The sequence below is a fragment of the Pan paniscus genome, chromosome 9, assembly GCF_029289425.2.
Source record: "Pan paniscus chromosome 9, NHGRI_mPanPan1-v2.0_pri, whole genome shotgun sequence".
NCBI lineage: Eukaryota > Metazoa > Chordata > Mammalia > Primates > Hominidae > Pan > Pan paniscus.
This window is the reverse complement of record NC_073258.2, coordinates 65,165,225-65,186,270: the sequence shown is the minus strand read 5'-3', so window position 1 is coordinate 65,186,270 and position 21,046 is coordinate 65,165,225. Positions and strand designations below refer to the sequence as shown.

At 51.0% G+C, this 21,046-nt stretch overlaps 1 protein-coding gene across 2 annotated transcripts; it reads right to left on the bottom strand.

The window, feature by feature from the left end:
* Positions 1-2,245: 2,245 nt before the first annotated feature.
* Positions 2,246-20,620, bottom strand: NAA40 (N-alpha-acetyltransferase 40, NatD catalytic subunit). 2 transcript variants are annotated; one of them, XM_003828544.6, is made up of 8 exons: positions 20,165-20,620; positions 13,338-13,433; positions 12,269-12,321; positions 7,267-7,362; positions 7,035-7,193; positions 6,761-6,844; positions 5,551-5,628; positions 2,246-5,262 (listed from the first exon to the last, which is right to left on the bottom strand). In XM_003828544.6, exons 1-8 carry the CDS (start codon positions 20,168-20,170, stop codon positions 5,121-5,123), a joined length of 714 nt encoding a protein of 237 aa, XP_003828592.1. In that variant the 5' UTR covers positions 20,171-20,620; the 3' UTR covers positions 2,246-5,120. The 2 variants fall into 2 exon arrangements, with proteins under 2 accessions (XP_003828592.1, XP_063464607.1); XM_063608537.1 differs by lacking the exons at positions 12,269-12,321; positions 20,165-20,620.
* Positions 20,621-21,046: the final 426 nt, after the last annotated feature.

Here is a 21,046-nt window from a genome sequence, read left to right as displayed (position 1 = left end):
AATTTTTTGAGACGGAGTCTCACTCTGTTACCAGGCTGGAGCGCAATGGCGTGATCTCGGCTCACTGCAACCTCCGCCTCCCAGGTTCAAGCGATTCTCCTGTCTCAGCCTCCCAAGTAGCTGGGAACACAGGCATGCGCCACCAAGCCCAGCTAATTTTTATGTTTTTAGTAAAGACGGGATTTCACCCTGTTGGCCAGGATGGTCTCGATCTCTTGACCTCGTGATCCACCCGCCTCGGCCTCCCAAAGTGCTGGGATTACAGGAGTGAGCCACCGCGCCCAGCCTAATTTTTTTATTTTTAGTAGAGACAGGGCTTCACCATGTTGCCCAGGTTGGTCTCGAACTTCTGGCCTCAAGTGATCTGCCTGCCTAGGCCTCCCAAAGTGCTGAGATTACAGGCGTAAGACACAATGACTGCAATTTTTTTTTTTTTTTTTTTTTTTAAGAACAGGGTCTTGTTTGCTCTGTCACTCAGGCTGGAGTGCAGTGGCACAATCATGGCTCACTGCAGCCTCAGACTCCTAGGCTCAGGCAATCCTCCCGCCTCAGACTCTCAAGTAGCTGGGATTATAGGTGCCTGCCACCAGGCCCAACTAATCAAAAAACATATTTTTTTTAGAGACAGGGTCTCACTATGTTGCCCAGCCTGGTCTCAAACTCCTGGCCTAAAGCAATCCTCCCACCTCAGCTTCCCAAAGTGCTGGGGCTCTAGGCGTGAGCCATGGCGCTGGCATTTATCCTTAGATTGGTAGTAACACCACCACATTAGTTCACCAGGCTCCACAGCAACACATGCCCTCTCCCCAGACCCCGTCTGTCCTCAGGGGTATAGAACAACCTCTGCTGCACTTGGAGGGAGTATTCTAGCCAAAACTAGAAAAGCTTGCCCCCTAGTTTGAACTACCTTCAAAGCTGGCGGCAGAAACCATCTGGTGAGTGGCGTCCCTCCCCCTGGGGACATAGTCCCTTTCAGTCCAGCCCAGGCTCTGGACTGTCTACTGCTCAGCGGTGGTGCCTCTTGCTCCGCCTGCCCACTGAAGCTGTGGCAGCAGCATGGGGCAGCCCCAGAAGTCACACCACACCTCACTGAAGCAGCCACTGTGGAGGGCCCAGGCCATTGTGAAGGTGGAGAAGGAGGAGGAATGGGTGCAGACCTCAACTCTCCCTGCACTCAGCCGGCAGGGATGAAGGAATGGCCCCAAGCTCTCCAACTGTGGCCATTCACCCTTCAGCAAGGGGATGGCCATTCCAAGAAGTTTCTGCCTGGGATGAAAACACAGCCTTCAAGGAACAAATAACTTGACGGGCAGAATTCTGTCACATGGGAAACTGGCCATGTGATTCGCCAGGCAAATTGCTCTCCCTTCCCAAGGGCTGTGCTGCCTTTCTTTGGGCCTCAAAGGTAAGACAGCTGCACAAACCACCTGCGGGTGTGCCCCTGCCCACAGGGGAGAGGCCACAACATGCCACGGCTGGGACCCACGGAACAGGTATGACCCTGGCTCCTCTTTCCCCAGATGCTTGCTCTGCCAGGGCATGAACACTCCATGTGGATCAGGGTCTCCCGCTCCCCGTTCCAGCAGATGCAGACCACCAAGCAGAGTACAATGGGGCAGCCCCTCCACTGTCCACAGAAAGTACTGAGCTCCAGCTCCCCCGGGCCAGGGCTGGCAGGAGCCCTGCTTGGGGAACAACCTGCACAGCTCCATCTGTCACACTAGGGGGTCACAGCCTCCACCAGCTCATAACTCTCCTGTCCCAGCAGTCCTGACATGAGCTCCCCTTCCTTGGAGCCTTGTCTTCTGTGAATGGATGGAAGAGGGCAGGAATCTTAAGAGACAAAGAATATTTTGAGTAACCCAATGAAGTCAAAGAGGAAAGAAGCACTCTCGTCTATTCACCTCCCACACATGGGCACTGGAATTTACGTTTGGACACAGATTTCAAATGTCACAAGGCCTGGCTTGGGACTTTCTCTCCAGGATGCAAAGCAGGCGCCCTTCAGAACACCTTTGGCCTCTACTCAGAACTCCTGGGAAGTGGCACAAACACATACATTTGGTCTCTGTTCCCAACTCTGGCTGCTTGCCCCGGACAGCCTGAGTTTTTTCTCCAGCATGGAGCTATCATAGCTATGCACCTCCTGATGTTCGGGCCCAATGTTGGGACAGGCTCAGGGTCCAGAGCTTCCCAGATCCACGCTGTCCATGGTGCCCCAGCATCAGGAAGCCATCTCAGCAGCTGAACAAAGTGTCTTTTATTTGTGACATACAAATACAACCAATGCAAGAAGAGATCACTTTTCCCCTTTGATTCCAGTGATAACAAGCTGCTAAAGAAAAAAAAAAAAAAAAAAAAAAAAAATATATATATATATATATATATATATATATATATATATATATATCAAGGAGATTATCTTCCAAATTTCCTCTGAAAAAAAAAATTAAAAAGAACCATTCACATGTCCTATACATACTTGACACCAACAAAAATAACCTGAAATAGGGTGGATATAACTAAAATTTTAAAAATCTTAAAAAAATCTTAACATGCTCCAAACAAACAAACAAAACACAAAAAGCCTGGTACAAAAGGCCTGCTATGTTTCTCTTTTTTTTTTTTTTTTTGAGATGGAGTCTCACTCTGTCGCCTAGGCTGGAGTGCAGTGGCGTGATCTCAGCTCAACACAAGCTCCACCTCCTGGGTTCAAGCGAGTCTCCTGCCTCAGCCTCCCGAGTAGCTGGGATTACAGGCCACAACCACGCCCGGCTAATTTTTGTATTTTTTAGTAGAGATGGGCTTTTGCCATGTTGACCAGGCTGGTCTTGAACTCCTGACCTCAGGTGACCCGCCTGCCTCAGCCTCCCAAAGTGCTGGGATTACAGGTGTAAGCCACCGCACTCAGCCATGCCTGCTGTTTCTCAAAACCAAGACCTGGGGGAAGTGGAGAAAGATGGATGTTTTGGAAATGAATGGGCTCAAGACCAACGAGTTATTGCGGGTCTCAGATAGTGCCTCTCCCACCCTAGTCCCGACCTCCTGAGGAACCCTTCAGGACATGGCCTGCAGAGACTAGGGTGAGCAGGGTATGGCACCAAGCACCTGTTGACCAGTTGGTGCCACGCATCCAGTGACTGGAAAGAGACAACATAGACTGAACTCACCTTACAAGGGATGAACACGGGGGGTCCCTTTTGGTCCCCTTGAGTGAGAGGTATCAGGAATCCATGATCTAAGACAATAAATATTTAGCATCTGTGTCCTTTCAGAGACAGGGACCAGAGAAAAATCTCTTCCTAAACATGCTCCTGTGGTTTCATGATTCTTAGGAGTCCACCAAACCCCTCCAGCAATGTCAACTCTGCCTGGGATGAAACCCACCAGGAGCCAGCAGGGTGAGGCAGAGGCAGAGGCAGACTTATTCCAGTGTAAAGCTGCAAGGCCCTCTCTAAGGAGTTCCCAGTCCCACTGCTGCCCATCAAGAGCAGCGCAAAGTGCTCAGCAGAGGGGCCAGGCTGGGTGAGGGAGGCCCTGTGTACACAGGCTCCTGCACAAGCAGGAATCCAGGTGAGAAGCAAGGACCACTCTGGGGAGATCTGCCAGGAGAGACTGCCAGAGTTGGGCAGAGGGTGGGATGTGAGCAGATGCTGAGGTCAGAGGGACCAACAGACCTCCAGGAGAACAACTTCACGAAGGCTAGAACCTTTATGATACTCCCCACAGCAGAGCTCAGGGATATCCAAAGGGAGCTGTTAGGTGCTTTTTCCTTGATAAGGATTTGGCTTTTCTTCCCTGGAAGAGGCACAAGGCCTAGAGATCAGGATGAGCATTAGTTCTGAGCCTGCCTTTCTATCCTATGAGAGAAGAGGAAGGCTTTCTCCTTCCCCTGCTCCAGCCTGTTGCCACAGGGTGACACCAGAGAGAAAAGCAACTGTTGGCCACTGAGAGGCATTTCTGCTGCAGCCTGAGCTACGGCCCGGCTGGGCCACGGCAGTGGCACTAGTGCCTCACTGAGGCAGCGAGGGGCAAGCCTGAGGAGTGCAGGCAGAGGGGCCTGCTGCTGGCTGGGGGCTCTCTGAAGAGGGAGGGTGGCGGTGGGGAGGGGTGCCCTACCCTTAGAGAGCTATCAGCACCAAGATAGGAAAATCAATGGAGTTAACTACATGAGGAACGAGAAGTCCTTCTGGGGAAGATGAGGGGCTCCCTGATGTTATTCTCCCCTTGAGACTAAGAACAGAGGTATTTGGGGTAGAGGTGAGAGGCAGAGGAGAAAGAACGATGAGGGCTGGCAGACAAGAACAAGCAGAACCTCTGGCTTTCTTCTATGAATCAAAAGCTCAAGTCACTGCCATGAGACCAGGAGGTTAAGCTTAGAATGCAGCAACATCCAGGAGCCTAGAGAAGCAATCCCCATGGCGGGTCCCAAGAACACCTCATTCCTGGTCCTTTCAGGCTCTCTGACAGCGATGGAGAGGCAGTCTTCCTCCCAGAGTCAGCTGGTCCCAACATGAGCCCACTCCATGAATCCATAAAAACAGCTGGAAAGAGCTTTCTTCATTTCCCTGCATCTTGGCACAAAAGATCTTCCCAGTCTCCGTTAACAGCAATTCCAACTGCGCAAGCGTGAGTCTCTCTGAAGCCGCCCTCTACACCCAGATCTTACACCCAGTGTGTTCCTCTTTGGGGATCAGCAAACCCCAGACCCAGGACTCCAGAACTTTCATAAAGGTGGACATAAACATTCCATTTGTCCAAGTGTGTATGTGTCAGGGGAGGGGAAGTTGCCAGGAATCTAGGGGCTGCAGAGGTGCGAGAACCTCCACTGCAGGCCCCAGGAGCCAAATGAGGAGGCAGCCACTGTGGAGGATGAGCTTCACTGCCCGGCCCCACCTACTCTTCCCTCTCCCTTTCATTCCCTTCTAGCACTCTGGTCTCCTAGGAGAGGAGGAGCAGCTCATACCACTTCTCCCCAAGGTTCTGTGCTCTCAGGGCGCAGCCTGGCACATGCAGGGCTGGGGAGGCCACAGCTCTGAGGACACCCGGTGAACAGTGAGACCAGGAAAGAGGAAAGGCCTTAGGAGAGAGCATTGTGACTTGAAAGTGGCTCTGAGAGTTCAGTGGCAGCAGCCACCACAGTGCCCACCCGCGTGGGAGTGATGGCTGTCCCCAAACTTGGTCCTCCGGCTCAGGATCTCATAGGAGCAATCCTCCCCACAGCAACCGGACATGCTGGGGGAAGAGTCATCAATTTCAAATCTGCAAGGCAGGCAGGAGAAAAGGGTTGGTGGCAGGCAGCTGAGTGCCTTCCTCCCTGGCCCGAGAACTCTTCTACCAGCCACACCGATGAGACCCTTAGGATGAGGGTGCAGGAGGTGGACAGTGGACCAAGTCAGAGAGCACTGCCATACCATCTCCCTGAACCTCAACCCCCATGGACCACTGGACCATGAGCTCAGGCATCAGAATGAGTGGGGGCCAGGACCAGAAAAATGGCCCTGGGCAGGCCCACCTACCACCCAGAAGGGCCCACACCCAGCTCCTTACTGCAACGCTTCTCTGAAGAACTGGTAGGCACCATGATTGTGTTTAAATACTGTTAACATAACCTTCTTCATCTGTGTGCTGGAAGAAAGCAGAGCAAACGCCTTTTAGAAAGAGAAACATGGCCAGGCATGGTGGCATGCACCTGTAATCCCAGCACTTTGAGGGGCAAAGGTGGGAGGATCATTTGAGCCCAGGAGTTAGAGACCAGCCTGGAAAACATAGTGGGACCCCATTTCTACAAAACATTTAAAAATTTAAAAAAATCAGCCCAGTATAGTGGCATGTGCCTTTAGTCCCAGCTACTCCAGAGGCTGAGGCTGGAGGATCACTTGAGCCTGGGAGGTAGAGGCTGCAGTGAGATATGATCACACCACTGCACTCCAGCCTGGGTGACAGGGTGAGACCCTGTCTCAAAAAAGAAAAGAAACAGAGACTAAGGTCATGCTTCCTTTCCTTTCTGCCTTTGTCTGTTACCTCCCTTTCACCCACACGAGTGTTCCTGAATTTGGCCTCTAGCCTCTGGAGGTCTTGGACCCCCACACAGCACTCACTGCTTCCCCCATCACAGGCTGATCAGACTGCACAGGCATCGGCCCTGACCAGACTGGCTTCTTCCAGAGCAAGGATGTTTCCCACTTCCTCTCTGTAGCACCATTACTTCGGTACAGAAGGTGGCAGAGATTAGAAACTCAAAAGATGCTCACTGGCCAGGTGTGGTGGCTCATGCCTGTAATCCCAGCACTTTGGGAGGCTGAGGTAGGTAGATCACCTGAGGTCAGGAGTTCGAGACCAGCCTTAACATGGAGAAACCCCGTCTCTACTAAAAATACAAAAATTAGCCAGGCATGGCAGTGCGCGCCTGTAATCCCAGCCACTTGGGAGGCTGAGGCAGAAGAATTGCTTAAACCTGGTACGTGGAGGCTGCAGTGAGCCAAGATGGCGCCATTGCACTCCAGCCCGGGCAACAAGAGTGAAACTCTGTCTCAAAAAAAAAAAAAAAAAAAGATGTTCACTGCACTGAGCTAAACAAACAAAATCTGGAGTCATAATAAGGCAGGGAGCATCTTACTGAGAGGGTTCTAAGACACCTTTCTCCCAAAACATGCCTATGAGCCTCCTCCTCCAACAAGGCTCAAAGAATGGCAAGTGCCTCAGTGACAGCTCCTTCCAACTGAGTGCTATATGGGCCTCCTAAGAAGGGAGGCCTTACCTGTTGGCCATGAGCTGCAGGATCTGTATGAGGAACTTCCCCAGGCCTTTCCGCCGCACCTTGCTTTCCAACTGCACTTCATAGCTAGGTGAAGAAAGCAGAGAGGTGAGCATGCAGGATGGGACATGAAGAGGCTGTAAGGTCTGGCAGAGGAGCTTGCAGTCCTTGGCAGCTCATAGACCTAGGTAGGTCCAGGGGCTTTGTCACCTGGCTGGAGTGCCTGGACCATCACCAGGGTCTCTCTCCCCTACCTCCCCCAAGCCATGGCTCCTACCAGTACAGGACTTCATCCCCACACTCCACGTCAAACCGGAAGTGAGAAAAGGCAACAGGGACGGAGCTGTTTTCCCACGCGATGAGGTACCAGGCTCGGTCATCTGTCATTTCCTCCCGTTTCTCTCGGTCCTTCCAGCCCCACTCACTCTGCTCATACCTGGGGAATTTGGGAGCAGTCAGACGGGAAAGCTGCGAGAGGAACTAGGCTCCCCTGGTCAGGACAAGCTTACATGGTTTGCATATTCGTTTTGGTCAGGTCGAAGGCCCAATCCACAGTGGCTGGCTCCAGTCCAGACACTCGCTTACATTCAATGGAGACATTCAACCTGAGAAGAGGACAGGACGTGTACGGAATTGGTTACAGCACTCCTGCCAGGGCACTGCTTTTCCTCCCTCAGAATCACAGGGAGGAAGGCCCAGTCTCAGTTACTGCACAGAGAAAAGCCAACCCTGTATCTGCCCCAGCATGACTAGAGAAGGTGCAGGAACAAAGTCTTTCAGGCTGAGATTAACAACTGTGGCCACACGGCCCACCCCCCAACCACAAGGCCCGTTTCCTGCCTCCCCAAGCTGTCCTAATCTGCCTCGGCACTTTGTAAACTTCTTGTCCCTCTCTGCTCTCTCTTTATTCTTTTTCTACCTTTTCTGTCTCTTCTGTACTTTGTTATAAACACTCATGTCTTCCGTTATTTAGTTCCTGCCCTTAGGCATTTTTCCTGTTGCTGTAATTTCTGAGCTGACTCCTCACTAGGCTCCCATGGGACCCCATTCCTCTTATCTACCAATTGCGCCTTCAAAACCACTGGGTGACCCTAGGTCCTTCGAGAAGACTACGGCTCAACACGCCCCACCCCGCCCCAGGAGTCCTGCCTGCCTCATTTGAGCAGGGGGGATACTCTCAGCTGATCAAACAGATTGAGGCAGGAATGGTGGCTCACACCTGTAATCCCAGCACTTTGGGATGCCAAGGCATATGGATCACCTGAGGTCAGGAGTTCGAGACTAGCCTGACCAACATGGTGAAATCCCGTCTGTACTAAAACTACAAAAAAATTAGCTGGGCATGGTGGTGGGTGCCTGTAATCCCAGCTACTCGGGAGGCTGAGGCAGGAGAATCGCTTGAACCTGGGAGGCGGAGGTTGCAGTGAGCCAAGATCGTGCCATTGCACTACAGCCTGGGCAGTGAGAGCGAAACTCTGTCTCCAAACAAACAAACAAACAAACAAAAAAAACGGGTGAAGCAGGCTTCAGCCCAACACTGTTTTTCTAAACCCACAAATGCCGTAAGTGCTAAGGTATCTGTTTCTAAATGAAATTTAAGTAAAAAACAGTTAAACTCCTTGACTGATCTGTGAAATCACATTCCCTAGATAGCACTACATTCTGAAAGGACTAGAGTCAGCAAACTCTAAGCCTTTAAAGAGCTCCCATATCAATACCTTTCAGTGACCTTTGATACAACCCCCAGAGGATGTACGCACTGGAATCCCATCACCTCTACTGACTGGCACACCACACTCAGCCTTATGAATTCAGAACTCCCTGCCCCTGAAGCATCTTCCTTTATCACCCACTTAGCCATCACAGCTGCCCAAACACAGCACTGCACCTATCTTAACTATAAAATGTCCAAAGCTCACCTGCAGGTACGAATTCTCCATTAAAGTACATGAAAGTAAAATCACAACCACAGGAACCACACAAAATTCAAGGCACCAGAGGAGCCCAGACTTGGCTGGCAATGCCTGTTTTGGAGCTATTCCATATTTCTGGAAGTCAATGGGAATATGGAATATGAAAACACTATGAGGCCGGGCACAGTGGCTCACGCCTGTAATCCCAGCACTTCGGGAGGTTGAGGCAGGTGGATCACCTGAGGTCAGGAGTTCGGGACCAGCCTGGCCAACATGGCGAAACTCCGTCTTTACTAAAAATACAAAAATTAGCAGGGCGTGATGTCATGTACTTGCAGTCCCAGCTACTCAGGAGGTAGAGGCAGGAGAATCACTTGAACCCAGGAGGCGGAGGCTGCAGTGAGCCGAGATCGTGCCACTGCACTCCAGCCTAGGCACAGAGCGAGACTCTGTCTCAAAAAAAAAAAAACAACAAAAAAAACCTCATACCAGCTGCTACTTACTGAGCTGCATATATTCTCTTTCTTCCTTAAAAAAAACCTTCCAAGTTTGGCTGGGCACGGTGGCTCACACCTGTAATCCCAGCACTTTGGGAGGCCGAGGCGGGCGGATCACAAGGTCAGGAGATCGAGACCATCCTGGCTAACACGGTGAAACCCCATCTCTACTAAAAATACAAAAAATTAGCCGGGCGTGGTGGCGGGTGCCTGTAGTCCCAGTTACTCGGGAGGCTGAGGCAGGATAATGGCGTGAATCCGGGAGGTTGAGCTTGCAGTGAGCCGAGATGGCGCCACTGCACTCCAGCCTGGGTGACAGAGCAAGACACCACCTCAAAAAAAAAAAAAAAAAAAAAAACTTGCAAGTTTGGCATCATCATCCTATTTGACAGGTAAGAAAATGAGGCTTGAGGAATATGAGTGACTTCTCCAAGTAGAGTTACTAAGAAGCCCAGCTACAATTCAATCCCCCAGAGCCCCAGTTTATCACCAAGCCAAAATGTTACATTCTCGAAGCACAACTCATCAACAGCATCTCAGGTAAGGCAGATTATACTTCCTATTTTAGAAACCAAAACGACAAAAAAACGTGAGGGGGCCTTCACTCCAGAGCCTATAGTTAACTAGATCAGTGATAGTAACAGCAAACAGGGTGAGGGTTGAAAATTTACCTATTGGGTACAATGATTACTATTTGGGTGATGGGTACACTAGATGCCCAATCCCACCACTACACAGTGTATCTGCACATGTACCCCGCGAATCTAAAATAAAATTTTAAAATAAAATAACAGCAAACACTTATCTAGCTTTTATTATGCTGCAGGAACTAACACTTTACATCTTATCCTCCTGACAACTCCATGAGAAAGGTACTATTATTAGAACCATTTTTGGTTTTTGTGTTTTTGTTTTGTTTTGAGACAGGATCTTGCTGTCACCCAGGCTAGAGTGCAATGCTGCTACCATGGCTCACTGCAGCCTGCATCTCCCAGGCTCAAGCAATTCTCCCACATCAGCCTTCTCAGTAGCTGGGAATACAGGCATGTGCCACCATGCCCAGCTAATTAAAAAAAATTTTTTTTTGTAGAGACAGGGTCTTCCTATGTCGCCAGGACTGGTCTTGGACTCCTGGGCACAAACGATCCTTCCAACCTCAGCCTCCCAAAGTGCTGGGATTACAGGTATGAGCCACCACACCTGGCCCAGGCCCATTTTTAACTAGAAAATTGAGGAACAGAAAGGTTAAGTAATTTGTTCAGGGTCAGCTGGGCACAGCACTTTAGGAGGCCGAGGTGGGAGGATCACTTGAGGACAGCAGTTTGAGACCAGCCTGGGCAACATAGGCAAGACCCTTCGCTACCAAAAAATATATACATTTTTTTGAGATGGAGTCTCGCTCTGTTGCCCAGGCTGGAGTGCAATGGCGCAATCTTGGCTCACTGCAAGCTCCGCCTCCCGGGTTCACGCCATTCTCCTGCCTCAGCCTCCCGAGTAGCTGACACTACAGGCGCCCACCACCATGCCTGGCTAATTTTTTATATTTTTAGTAGAGACGGGGTTTTACCGTGTTAGCCAGGATGGTCTCGATCTCCTGACCTCGTGATCCGCCCGCCTCGGCCTCCCAAAGTGCTGAGATTACAGGCGTGAGCCACCACGCCCAGCAAATATTTTTCTTTTTAAAGAAGAAGAAAAGTAATTTGTTCAGGGCCAAATAGCCAGGAATTGGCTTTTAACAATTATACTGTATACTCAGGGAAAGAGCACTAGATTGGAAATTAAAAGCCCCTCAGCTGTCAGGGGAAACTCCATGAACTCAGAAAGCTCATTTGACTCTCTGGGCCTCAGTTTCCCATGCATTAAATGTGAGTGTCAGCCTAGATAATTTTCCAAGTTTGTTTCAGCTCAATGATTCTTTGCAGAGAGAATAATCAGTCCTGAAGAGACATCAGGCCAGGCGCGGTGGCTCACACCTGTAATCCCAGCACTTTGGGTGGCTGAGGCAGGTGGGTCAGTTGAGGTCAGGAGTTCGAGACCAGCCTGGCCAACATGGTGAAACCCCGTCTCTACTAAAAATACAAAAATTAGCTGGGCGCAGTGGCTCACACCTGTAATCCCAACACTTTGGGAGGCTGAGACAGGTGGATCATGAGGTCAGGAGTTCAAGACCAGCCTGGCCAAGATGGTGAAACCCTGACTCTACTAAAAATACAAAAATTAGCTGGACGTGGTGGCAGGTGCCTGTAATCCTAGCTATTTGAGAGGCTGAGACAGAGAATTGCTTGAACCTGGCAGAGGTTGCAGTGAGCCGAGATCGCACCACTGCACTCCAGCCTGAACGACAGAGTGAGACTCCGTCTCAAAAAAAAAAAAAAAAAAAAACCCACAAAAATTAGTGAGGTGTGGTGGCACGCACCTATAATCCCAGGTACTTGGGAGGCTGAGGCAGGAGAATCGGCTGAACCCAGAAGGCGGAGGTTGCAGTGAGCCAAGATTGCGTCACTGCACTCCAGCCTGGGTGACTGAGCAAGACTCCATCTCAAAAAATAAAAGAAAAATTTATCTAAAGAGACATCAGTCTGAGATTAAGTGCAATCTTTGCTCATTTATGGATTCTTCTGCCACCCTACCTGGGGGATTTTATATCAATAGAGGGCACGAGTCAGTTTCTGCTTTTGTTTTGTTTTGTTTTGTTTTGAGATGGAGTTTCACTCTTGTTAACCAAGCTGGAGTGCAATGGTGCTATCTCGGCTCACTGCAACCTCTGCCCCCCGGGTTCAAGTGATTCTCCTGCCTCAGCCTCCCGAGTAGCTGGGATTACAGGCGCTCGCCACCATGCCAGCTAATTTTTTGTATTTTTAGTAGAAATGGGGTTTCACTATGTTAGCCAGGCTGGTCTTGAACTCCTGACCTCATGTGATCCACCCACCTCGGTCTCCCAAAGTGCTGGGATTACAGGCGTGAGCCACCGCACCCAGCCCTGTTTTTTCGTAAATATGAAGAACAATGAGAAAATTTGTGTCTGAGGAAGCCTACTCTGGAAAGGGAATTCCTGAAGACACTCAAGGAGACAGCAGTTGGTAATGCTCAATGTGACTCACCCGTTTCTATCATATTTCTTGAACACTGGGAAAGCCTCCAGAGGGTCTCCAAGCTGTGGAGGGAAAGAAAAGAGGAACAGCACAGACAAGTGGGGCGGAGGTGCAGATCCTATCCCAAGAGCTGTTGTCTTGGAGTGGGATGCTGTGGGGACCCACAACGGGAGACTAACTTCAGAACCAGGAGCAGCCTCCCAAAACCCTCCATTTGCCTAGCTCTGAAGTCACATGTGCGAGGAAGGCTTTGGTGGAAAGGCCCAGGAGAGTTAAGTTTGGCATCACCTGACAGGGCAAGAGGAGACCTCATTAGCCTGTGGGCATACAACCTGCTCACAGCACAGCTAACCCAAAGAAGAGGCTACCTGATCTGCTGCACACTGACTTTACCTGGTTACAACTCCAAATGGAAAATCAAGCCCCCGAGCCACATCCTTATAAATGAGTGTTTACTATGAGTGGGTTAAAAGAATGACCAAAAAATGGGATACTAAATGGAGGCAGGGGCTGGGCACTGTGGCTCGCGCCTGTAATCCCAGCACTTTGGGAGGCCAAGGCAGGTGAAATGCTTGGGCTCAGGAGTTCAAGACCATCCTGGGCAACAAGGCCAAACCCCGTCTCTACAAAAATTACCCGGGTGTGGTGGTGGGCACCTATAGTCCCAGCTAATTGAGAGGCTGAGGTGGGAGGATCACTTGGGCCCAGGCGGCAGAGGCTGCAAGGTTGAAGTGAGCCGAGATCGTGCCACTGCATTCCAGCCTGGATGACAGAGTCAGACCCTGTCTCACACAAAAGAAAAAAAAAATTATCTAGATCCTCCTCTATTCATAAGGAAGAAGATCCACAGGGAGGCAGCCACTTCACTGGAATCCACATTTTCCCAAACACCTGGGCCAACTGCTGGCGCCAACTTCCAACACACAGCTATGAGCTCAGTTCCCTGCACAGCAAGGAGGCAGAGGTGGTGTGGGTGGGTAGTGTCACAATTCTGCCACAGGGTGGCGACAAAATAAGTCAAATTATAAACCAAGCTGAAGTCCCAGGAGGCAGGGACTGGGAAGAAAGGGAGAATCACCCTGTTGGCAGCGTCCACTTTGGCACAAACGGCATCCATGGCTGCTCGCTCCTCCAACCGCTTCTGCTTCTTCTCCTTGGCTTTGCTTGACTTTCTCTGCAACAGGGAAAAGCAACGTTAGCTGGAATGGCTGTGGCCAATCAAGCACTGACTTTCCCTTTAAGGAATCGAAGGGCCCTGCATCCACAGGCCTGGCCCAGCAGTGAGAAATTTCCCACCTCTGCTGCCACACATTTGGAGGGGCGGAAAGACCCAAGCAGGTCATTTTGTAGTGGGGAGTCCTCAGAGGTCACCAGACTTCTCAGCTTCCCTTCAGAAAGAGCACTGGCCATCCTGACACAGACACTGTGGGGACCCAGCGAAACAGCTGACAACGCCTGCAGCAGGCCAGCCCCCAGCAGGCACTTAGTAAATATTCACTCACCCGCTCCCTCCTAAGGAGGGAACACCCAACTTTAGACACACTGAAGACCGCTTCAGGGAGGAGACAGCATCTAAGGTAGCCGTTGACGGCTGTTCCTAAGTTTATTCAAAGCCTTTTCGGTGTCTTCCAGCTTTGGGAGACAAAGATCTGGTTGGCCACAGCTCCTGTGGGAGCCGGGTCTCATTTCAAGTGGGGGCCACCGTGTTCAGACTCAAGGACACAGAGCCATTCCCAGAAGCCCTGCTCAGTTAAGGCCAACGAGTGACAGGGCACACCCAGTGACAGGGCAGAGGGCAGGGGCCCAAAGGGTTCACCTCAGGACACAGATGACACATGGCCAGCAAGACGAAGCTGCAGGCACACAGTCAGCAGCGGGGCAGCAGAGGAGCAGCAAGTGGTGATTCTCCTGGCATAGAGCAGCGAATGGCAAATTGCCCACAGCTGCTCCTAGATCAGGTCCTGTTTTGAGGCCGACGTGAGATTCTCTCAGGCCTAAGACCCGCTCACCCTATTGTGAAAAGCCAGGTAACACATGGCAAGAGCCAGGCTCTGACACCTGGCAGGCCTCATCCAAAACCTCCTTTTTTCTCTTCTTTTTTTTTTTTTTTTGAGATGGAGTCTCACTCTATCACCCAAGCTGGAATGCAGTGGTGAGATCTCGGTTCACGGCAGCCTCTGCCTCCTGGGTTCAAGCGATTCTCCTGCCTCAGCCTCCCAAGTAGCTGGGATTACAGGCGCGCACCACCATGTCCAGCTAATTTTTGTATTTTTAGTAGTGACGGGGTTTCACCAAGTTGGCCAGGCTGGTCACTAACTCCTGACCTCAAGTAATCCGCCTGCCTCAGCCTCACAAAGTGCTGGGATTACAGGCGTGAGCCACTGCGCCAGGGCTGTCCAAAGCCTCTTCCTGCTCTCCACCCTCTGCAGTGCTAGGACGAGGCACAGCACTTCTCTGAGCCTCCCCTGGCTTGATGACTGAGGGTCCTTATGAGGGTTAATATAGTATGTGTTCAATAAAAGGCTATTCTCATTCTCTCTCCCCAGGACAACAAGAGAGCACAGGCATGCAGAGTGCATGCACCACCCAGCTGGTCCCCAGAAGGCATCCCAAAGGCACTGGTAAGTTGGCTCTGCTTTTTACCAATAGAGCAGCCTCTTTTGACACCTCCCCCCCAACACCCCTCCTTTCCCTGAGCTCTCTGGAGAGGTTTGACAACTCCCAATTACATCTAGCCCTGACACGGACTGGCCCCAGGAAAGGACACTCAGAGCGATTAACCTTCTGCATGAGTTGAAAAACCAGATGCTGGGGAAGTTCTCAGAATCAGTTCTACCCACTATTTTCCAAGGAATGACACTGCTTACCTCCTACTTTAATCAACCAAGAAGAAAGGAGTTCAGATACCAGGAACTCACAGGGATTGTTCTTATAGCCACAAACTCTACCAACACCAGCTATTAATTATCTCATGGCTGAGCGCTGTGGAACACAGGCAAGATCTCATATCTTACCTCCCTAGAGGAAGGAACAAAATAGAGAATGGACTGTCTTCATAAGGCTGGACTCCTGGAACAGAACTAGCCTCCCTCTACCATGGACAGGTTTAGAGCATTCATCTTTTTCTCTGGAAATTTAGATTTCAAGACAACACAGAGATAAGGCTTGCAAAGTACCTTTACAAACATTATGTTTCTTTTTTTTTCTTTATTTTTTTTAGAGATGGGGGAGTCTCACTATGTTGCCCAGGCTAGTCTCAAACTCCTGGGCTCAAGCAATCCTCCTGTCTTGGCCTCCCAAAGTGCTGGGATTACAGGTGTGAGCCACCACACCCGGCCTAGGTTATGCTTTCAATTATCAGGGCAGAAACTATCACTTCCCTTTACACAATAGGAAACTGAGGCTTGAAGAGACAATGTGACCACTCAGTTCTGCAGTGAATAAAGGGCAGAGGGGAGACTCAATCCCAGGGATGGGCTGCAGATCATGTTTGTTCCACTGGCCACACTGTCCCCTACTGAGGCGCCTATGTCCTGCATAGTGGACTTCCACTTGGTCATCAACAAAGATTCTTGCACCCTGCCACGATAAGGCCTGGGCTTCAGAAGCCCTCAGCAACCACTCGGCAACTCCTTTCTCATTGCCTGGCTGGTTTGGTAACAGCGTGCCAACACAGTGCCGCTATACACTCTACCCTCTGCACTGAGGCAGAGGTGAGGGACAGAGAAGCGTCGGATGGAAGGTGTCCAGGGCTGCACCATGGGGCAGAAGAGCATGAGCTTTGGCGTCAATCAGATTGGGCCTATGCTCTTCCTGACACCCCCAGAATGACTTATGAAAGCAACTCCATCTCCATGAAGATGGGGGTACAAAGGTTGGCCTCTTGGAGCTGTAAGGGCAGGTTAGAAGCCAGCACACCTTCAGTGCAGGTACAAGCTCCCTTACTCCACCCTACATGCTTGTTCTCTTATACAGGGCTCAGGGATCAAAGGTGCTGGAGGGCAAGGGTAACGCCCAGAACCCAGAAAGCACTGAAGCCTGGGTTCCCTCCATCTCACTTCTAAGCATGAGCAGTAATTCCCAAGAACAAGCAGCAGGAGGGCCAGCCGGGCCTCTAGTAGATTTGTGGGCTCATTCATGTAGACCTGGCAATCCTCAGAGCAAGGCCTGGAGCTGCCATGGCCTGAGACCGCAATAACTCAAGAACCCCTTACGAGCTCCGCTGCCTGCCCATGGGGCAGAAGGCAGGGTGCAGCCAGCTGGGCCAGACAGGCAGGGAGGGGCCGCACTAGGAAAAGTGGTCTCCTACTGTTCCAATTAGCTTTGCCCCTGCCTTGTGGAGGTAAGGCTGTCCTACAGGGACACAGGAAAATGCTCCTAATTAAAATGGATAATAAGCACAGTGAACAGTAAAGCTCATTGTGGTTAAGTGTCTTTTCCAAGGGAGCTTTGTACAAAAAAAGAGAGTGCGGGATTTTGAATCAAAAGACCTGGATTTGATTCTCAGCTCTTTCACTTACTAGCTGCGTGACTTCAGGCAAGTTACTTAAGCTCTTTTCAGCAAGTTGCTCAAAATTTCTCTCTCAGTTTTCTTCTCCATAAAATGGGGCTCGCAATGTCTACACCAACAGTCGCAGGAGGGGACTTCTGTTTACAAAGACCTCCCTCAGATCTTCTGCCGGTGCTTTAATAAAGGTGATCTATTTTACTTTTCACAACCCAGCATGGTAGGTGTGACTACTTCTTTGATGAGAAACCTGAGGCACAGAGAGTTTAAGGAACTTGCAGGGTCACAGAGGCGGTGAGGAGAGTTCTCAAAGCGGTCTCTTCCTCCCACTCCCTCCGACTCTCCCCATGAGGTGAGGGTAGATCCGCTTTATCTGGCTATGTTCACCCAGTGCTCACCAAACAGCAGATACTCAGTTCACATCTGCTGAATGAATCATCCAAGATCCAAATCCACGTTTGAACCCTAAACTCATGCTCCTTCCACCATGTCACAATCACATGTATATGGCATTTTTTGTTATAAAGTGTTACATAAATGTTTCCATGTGCAGTGTAAAACTCTTCCCCTTACTATTCCCATTGAAAAAGTAACTCCACACACAGTTCTACGACTGGAAGGTGTCATAAAGACAAATTAAAAAAAAACACACCCAGGCTGGGCGCGGTGGCTCATGCCTATAACCCCAGCACTTTGGGAGGCGGAGGTGGGTGGATTACCTGAGGTCAGGAGTTCAAGACCAGCCTAGCCAACATGGTGAAACCCTGTCTCTACTAAAAACAGAAAAAAGTAGCCAGGCATGATGGTTAATACCTGTACTTCCAGCTACTCGGGAGGCTGAGGCAGGAGAATCACTTGAGCCTGGGAGGCAGAGATTGCAGTGAGCTGAGATTGTGCCACTGCACTCCAGCCTGGGCAAAAAGAGCACAACTCCGTCTAAAAAAAAAGGAAAAGAAAAGAAAAGAAACATCCAGATGGGAGGAGGAGCCACTTTTCAGAAAAAGAATTTGGCATCTCTTAGATTTTCAGTATCAATGTCTCCACCCCATATACTATCCAATATCCAAAAAGAACCTGTTTTTGGTGAAGCAAGAGAAATATAAATTCTAACTCCTGAAAGATGACACAAGTGTGGCAACTAGGACACGTGTGTGGCAACTGAAGAGAAAGCACTCCATCTGAAGCCTCACTCAGCCTGAGGCCAGGCTCTGCCACAGGGTAACTACAAGGAATGATGACTTCCCCAGCACCCACAGTTGTGGAATGAGGGTGATGAGACGGTTCCAGCTGTTTCAGGGAGGAGAATTCAAGTCTCTCTGTTACTGTGAATTTTAGGCCAGAAGAGACTTTGTAGGGTCTCATGTGAGAAACACATCTGTAAAGTATAAGATTGAGGCCCTAAAGGAAGCAAGGATCACAGAATCTCTGGGGCATATTTCTTTTTTCCTTAACCCTGTCTTATGGTGTTGAGGGCCTGCTATTTCAATCCAACCAACGAGGAAGTGTTGAACTAGAACGGCATGTTACACTTCTTGTTTTCTGCTTAATCCGCAGTGGCTGCTTCTGGTTAGACAGTTACTAAGTGACACAGGTTTCATTTAGTTTCAACAATGGCTGTGTCTAGGACCTTTCACCAAAATTTAGGTTAAATATGCCTAAGGTCTCTAGACTTGGTTTTCTACATATGAAGTACGTAATACCCAAAACTATTTGTTAAAACACGATGACTGTTTTGACACGGATTAGACAACTATTTTTGTCTAATAAGTTGATTTGTTCAGTCGATAAATAGTGGAGTGAGGGGAAAAAAAAACTAGGTTAACAACAGTAGGGACAAACCCAATGGGTTAAAAATAGCACAAATCCATTTTAGATCAGTAAAGTTAAGGCTGAGGATACAGACAAAAATAACAGCCACCACTTAGGAGACACCTCCTTAGCAATCTACATCCATTATCTCACTTAATCTTCACTACTACCCTAAGGGGGAGGTATCAGCATCCCAATTACAGAGGTGAGGAAATTCAAACACATAAAGGCCAACTCACTGGCACACTATTATACCACCAGCAGCGAAGACGGGGCTGGAAGTGAGGTTCCTCGGGCTCCAAAGTCAGGGTTCCCTTAAGGTGATGGAAATTCCATGTAAATACTAATATAGGCCTGTGTGGTGGCTCACGCCTGTAATCCCAGCACTTTGGGAGGCCTAGGCGGGGGAATCACGAGGTCAGGAGTTCGAGACCAGCCTGGCCAACATGGTGAAACCCTGTCTCTACTAAAAATACAAAAATGAGCCGGGCATGGTAGCGGGCGCCTGTAATCCCAGCTGCTGGGGAGGCTGAGGCAGGAGAACCGCTTGAACCCAGGAGAAGGAGGATGCAGTGAGCCGAGATCGCGCCATTGCACTCCAGCTTCGGCGACAAGAGCAAAACTCCACATCAAAAAAAAAAAAAAAAAAAGAATACAGCCAATACTAGGAAAAGCGTTATCTTTTTAGGAGGGTGACTGATACTGCTGTAATTAAGACTTAGTAAGGTGAACGCACAGAAACTTGCAAATAACTTCTGCCCTACCCTATATCCCGGGAAAGTAAACTAAAATGCACCTCCAGGCTGCCGGCACGGAACAAGTGGTCAATATCCATCCGCGGCTGGGCCGCCGCCCCCGCCTCCCCGCATCTTCCCCGCACACCTGCACAGCCCTCCCCTTGCAAAAAACACCTGCACTACCAAAACCCCTAACAACCCAAGCGGTCATAAGAACCATTTCATTGCAACCAGGAGGCGTCGAAGGCAGGAGTCTATGGGAAAGGAAGGCTGTGTTTATCAGGAGCAGCAGGAACCTGGTGGAGAGGTTTCGAAAGAGTGTAGGGGAACCGGCTTCGCTGAGACTCGAGTAACGGGAAGCGCAGTGGACTGGGATTCGGGAGGCCCAAGGTGGGGTCTGACGCCCCCGACAATATGACCTTGGCTAGGCGCCTTCTTTTCTCTGGGCCTCAATTCCCTCCAAGCCAGGGTTGACCTCGGATGTGAAAAAGCGACAAAGCTGGTGACAGCCAGGTGATGAGTGACCCTGGGGGAGCGGGAAGCTAACCCCAGGGTCCCCGCGGGGGACGGGGGTGGGGAGGCCGGTAACGGGTCCGCGAAGCAGGAAGGGGCGGGCGTGACGCTGGGGGCGCCGAGGGGGTGGGGCCCCGGACCAGGGGCTCTCCAGAGGATTCCCGGGCTAGGCCTAGCGTAGGGACCCTTAGAATGGGGGAGTCGGGTCATGTGGGGGTCAGGGGTCACGTGAGGCTGGAGGGGGTCGGGGTCACGTGAGAGGGGGGTTTAAGAACAAAGGGGGCGAGGGTAGCGAGGAGCGCCCCTGGACCTCCCATCTCCTCTCTCTGCCTCACTCACCCCCATAGCGGCGGCGACAACGCTCAGCTTCTTCTTCACACACTTGCCGGCAGGGAGGCGGCAACGGCGGCGGCAGCAACAGCGGCGGCAGCAGAGCGGCGGACCCTGCAACGCGCATGCGCCTCGCAGCCCCCCCCCCCCCCCCCGCGCGCCCTCGTACCGCGCCGGCGCAGAACCGGCGTAGGAGAGCGGGGAGCCGGCGCGCAGGTGGAGCGCCCGCTAGGCTGGCCGAGGGTCTCCGACCAGGAGGAGGCGGGAGCGCGGAGGAGCGTCGCGCCGGGAATGACGTGCGGCCAGAGCCCGCCCCCTCGCAGGGCTGCGTCTGTAACTATGGCAACGGCGGCGCCAGGCCTGGCTGCTCACCCAGGAGTCGCGCGCCGCTGGGGGCCGGGTGGTTGGCAGCACCTCCCCTGCGGCCAGCGACTCCTTGGCCCCGCGCGTAGCAGCCGGCGGCACAGCCACCTTCCCAGGCGGCCAATCGCGTCTCGACCTCTAAAGTACCTGCCCCTCCAGAGCCCTAGCGCGCGTAGCGGAAGTCTTTGGAAACTTTCCCACCTTCCAGATCTTGACTCTTGAAATTCCTTTTCTAACTAGAGTCCTGTTACTCATTCATTCGTCTTCTAACCATTCATTCCCCCTCATTCATTCACGATCTCAATAAAAATTAACTCGCATCTACGCGGTGCTGAGCCCAGGGGGCACAGAGAGGAGCGAGGTGCCATCTCAGCGCCACACCTCAGGGTTTAGAGGGGAGACGGGCACGTAAGCACTGTTTAGGAGAGAGTGGATAGTGCTGTTAGCGTGAACACCAGGCATCCCGGAAAGTTTTAATTTCAACCCATCCCCAGCACACCGGAGTGACCCGCACGTGACCCGAATCCA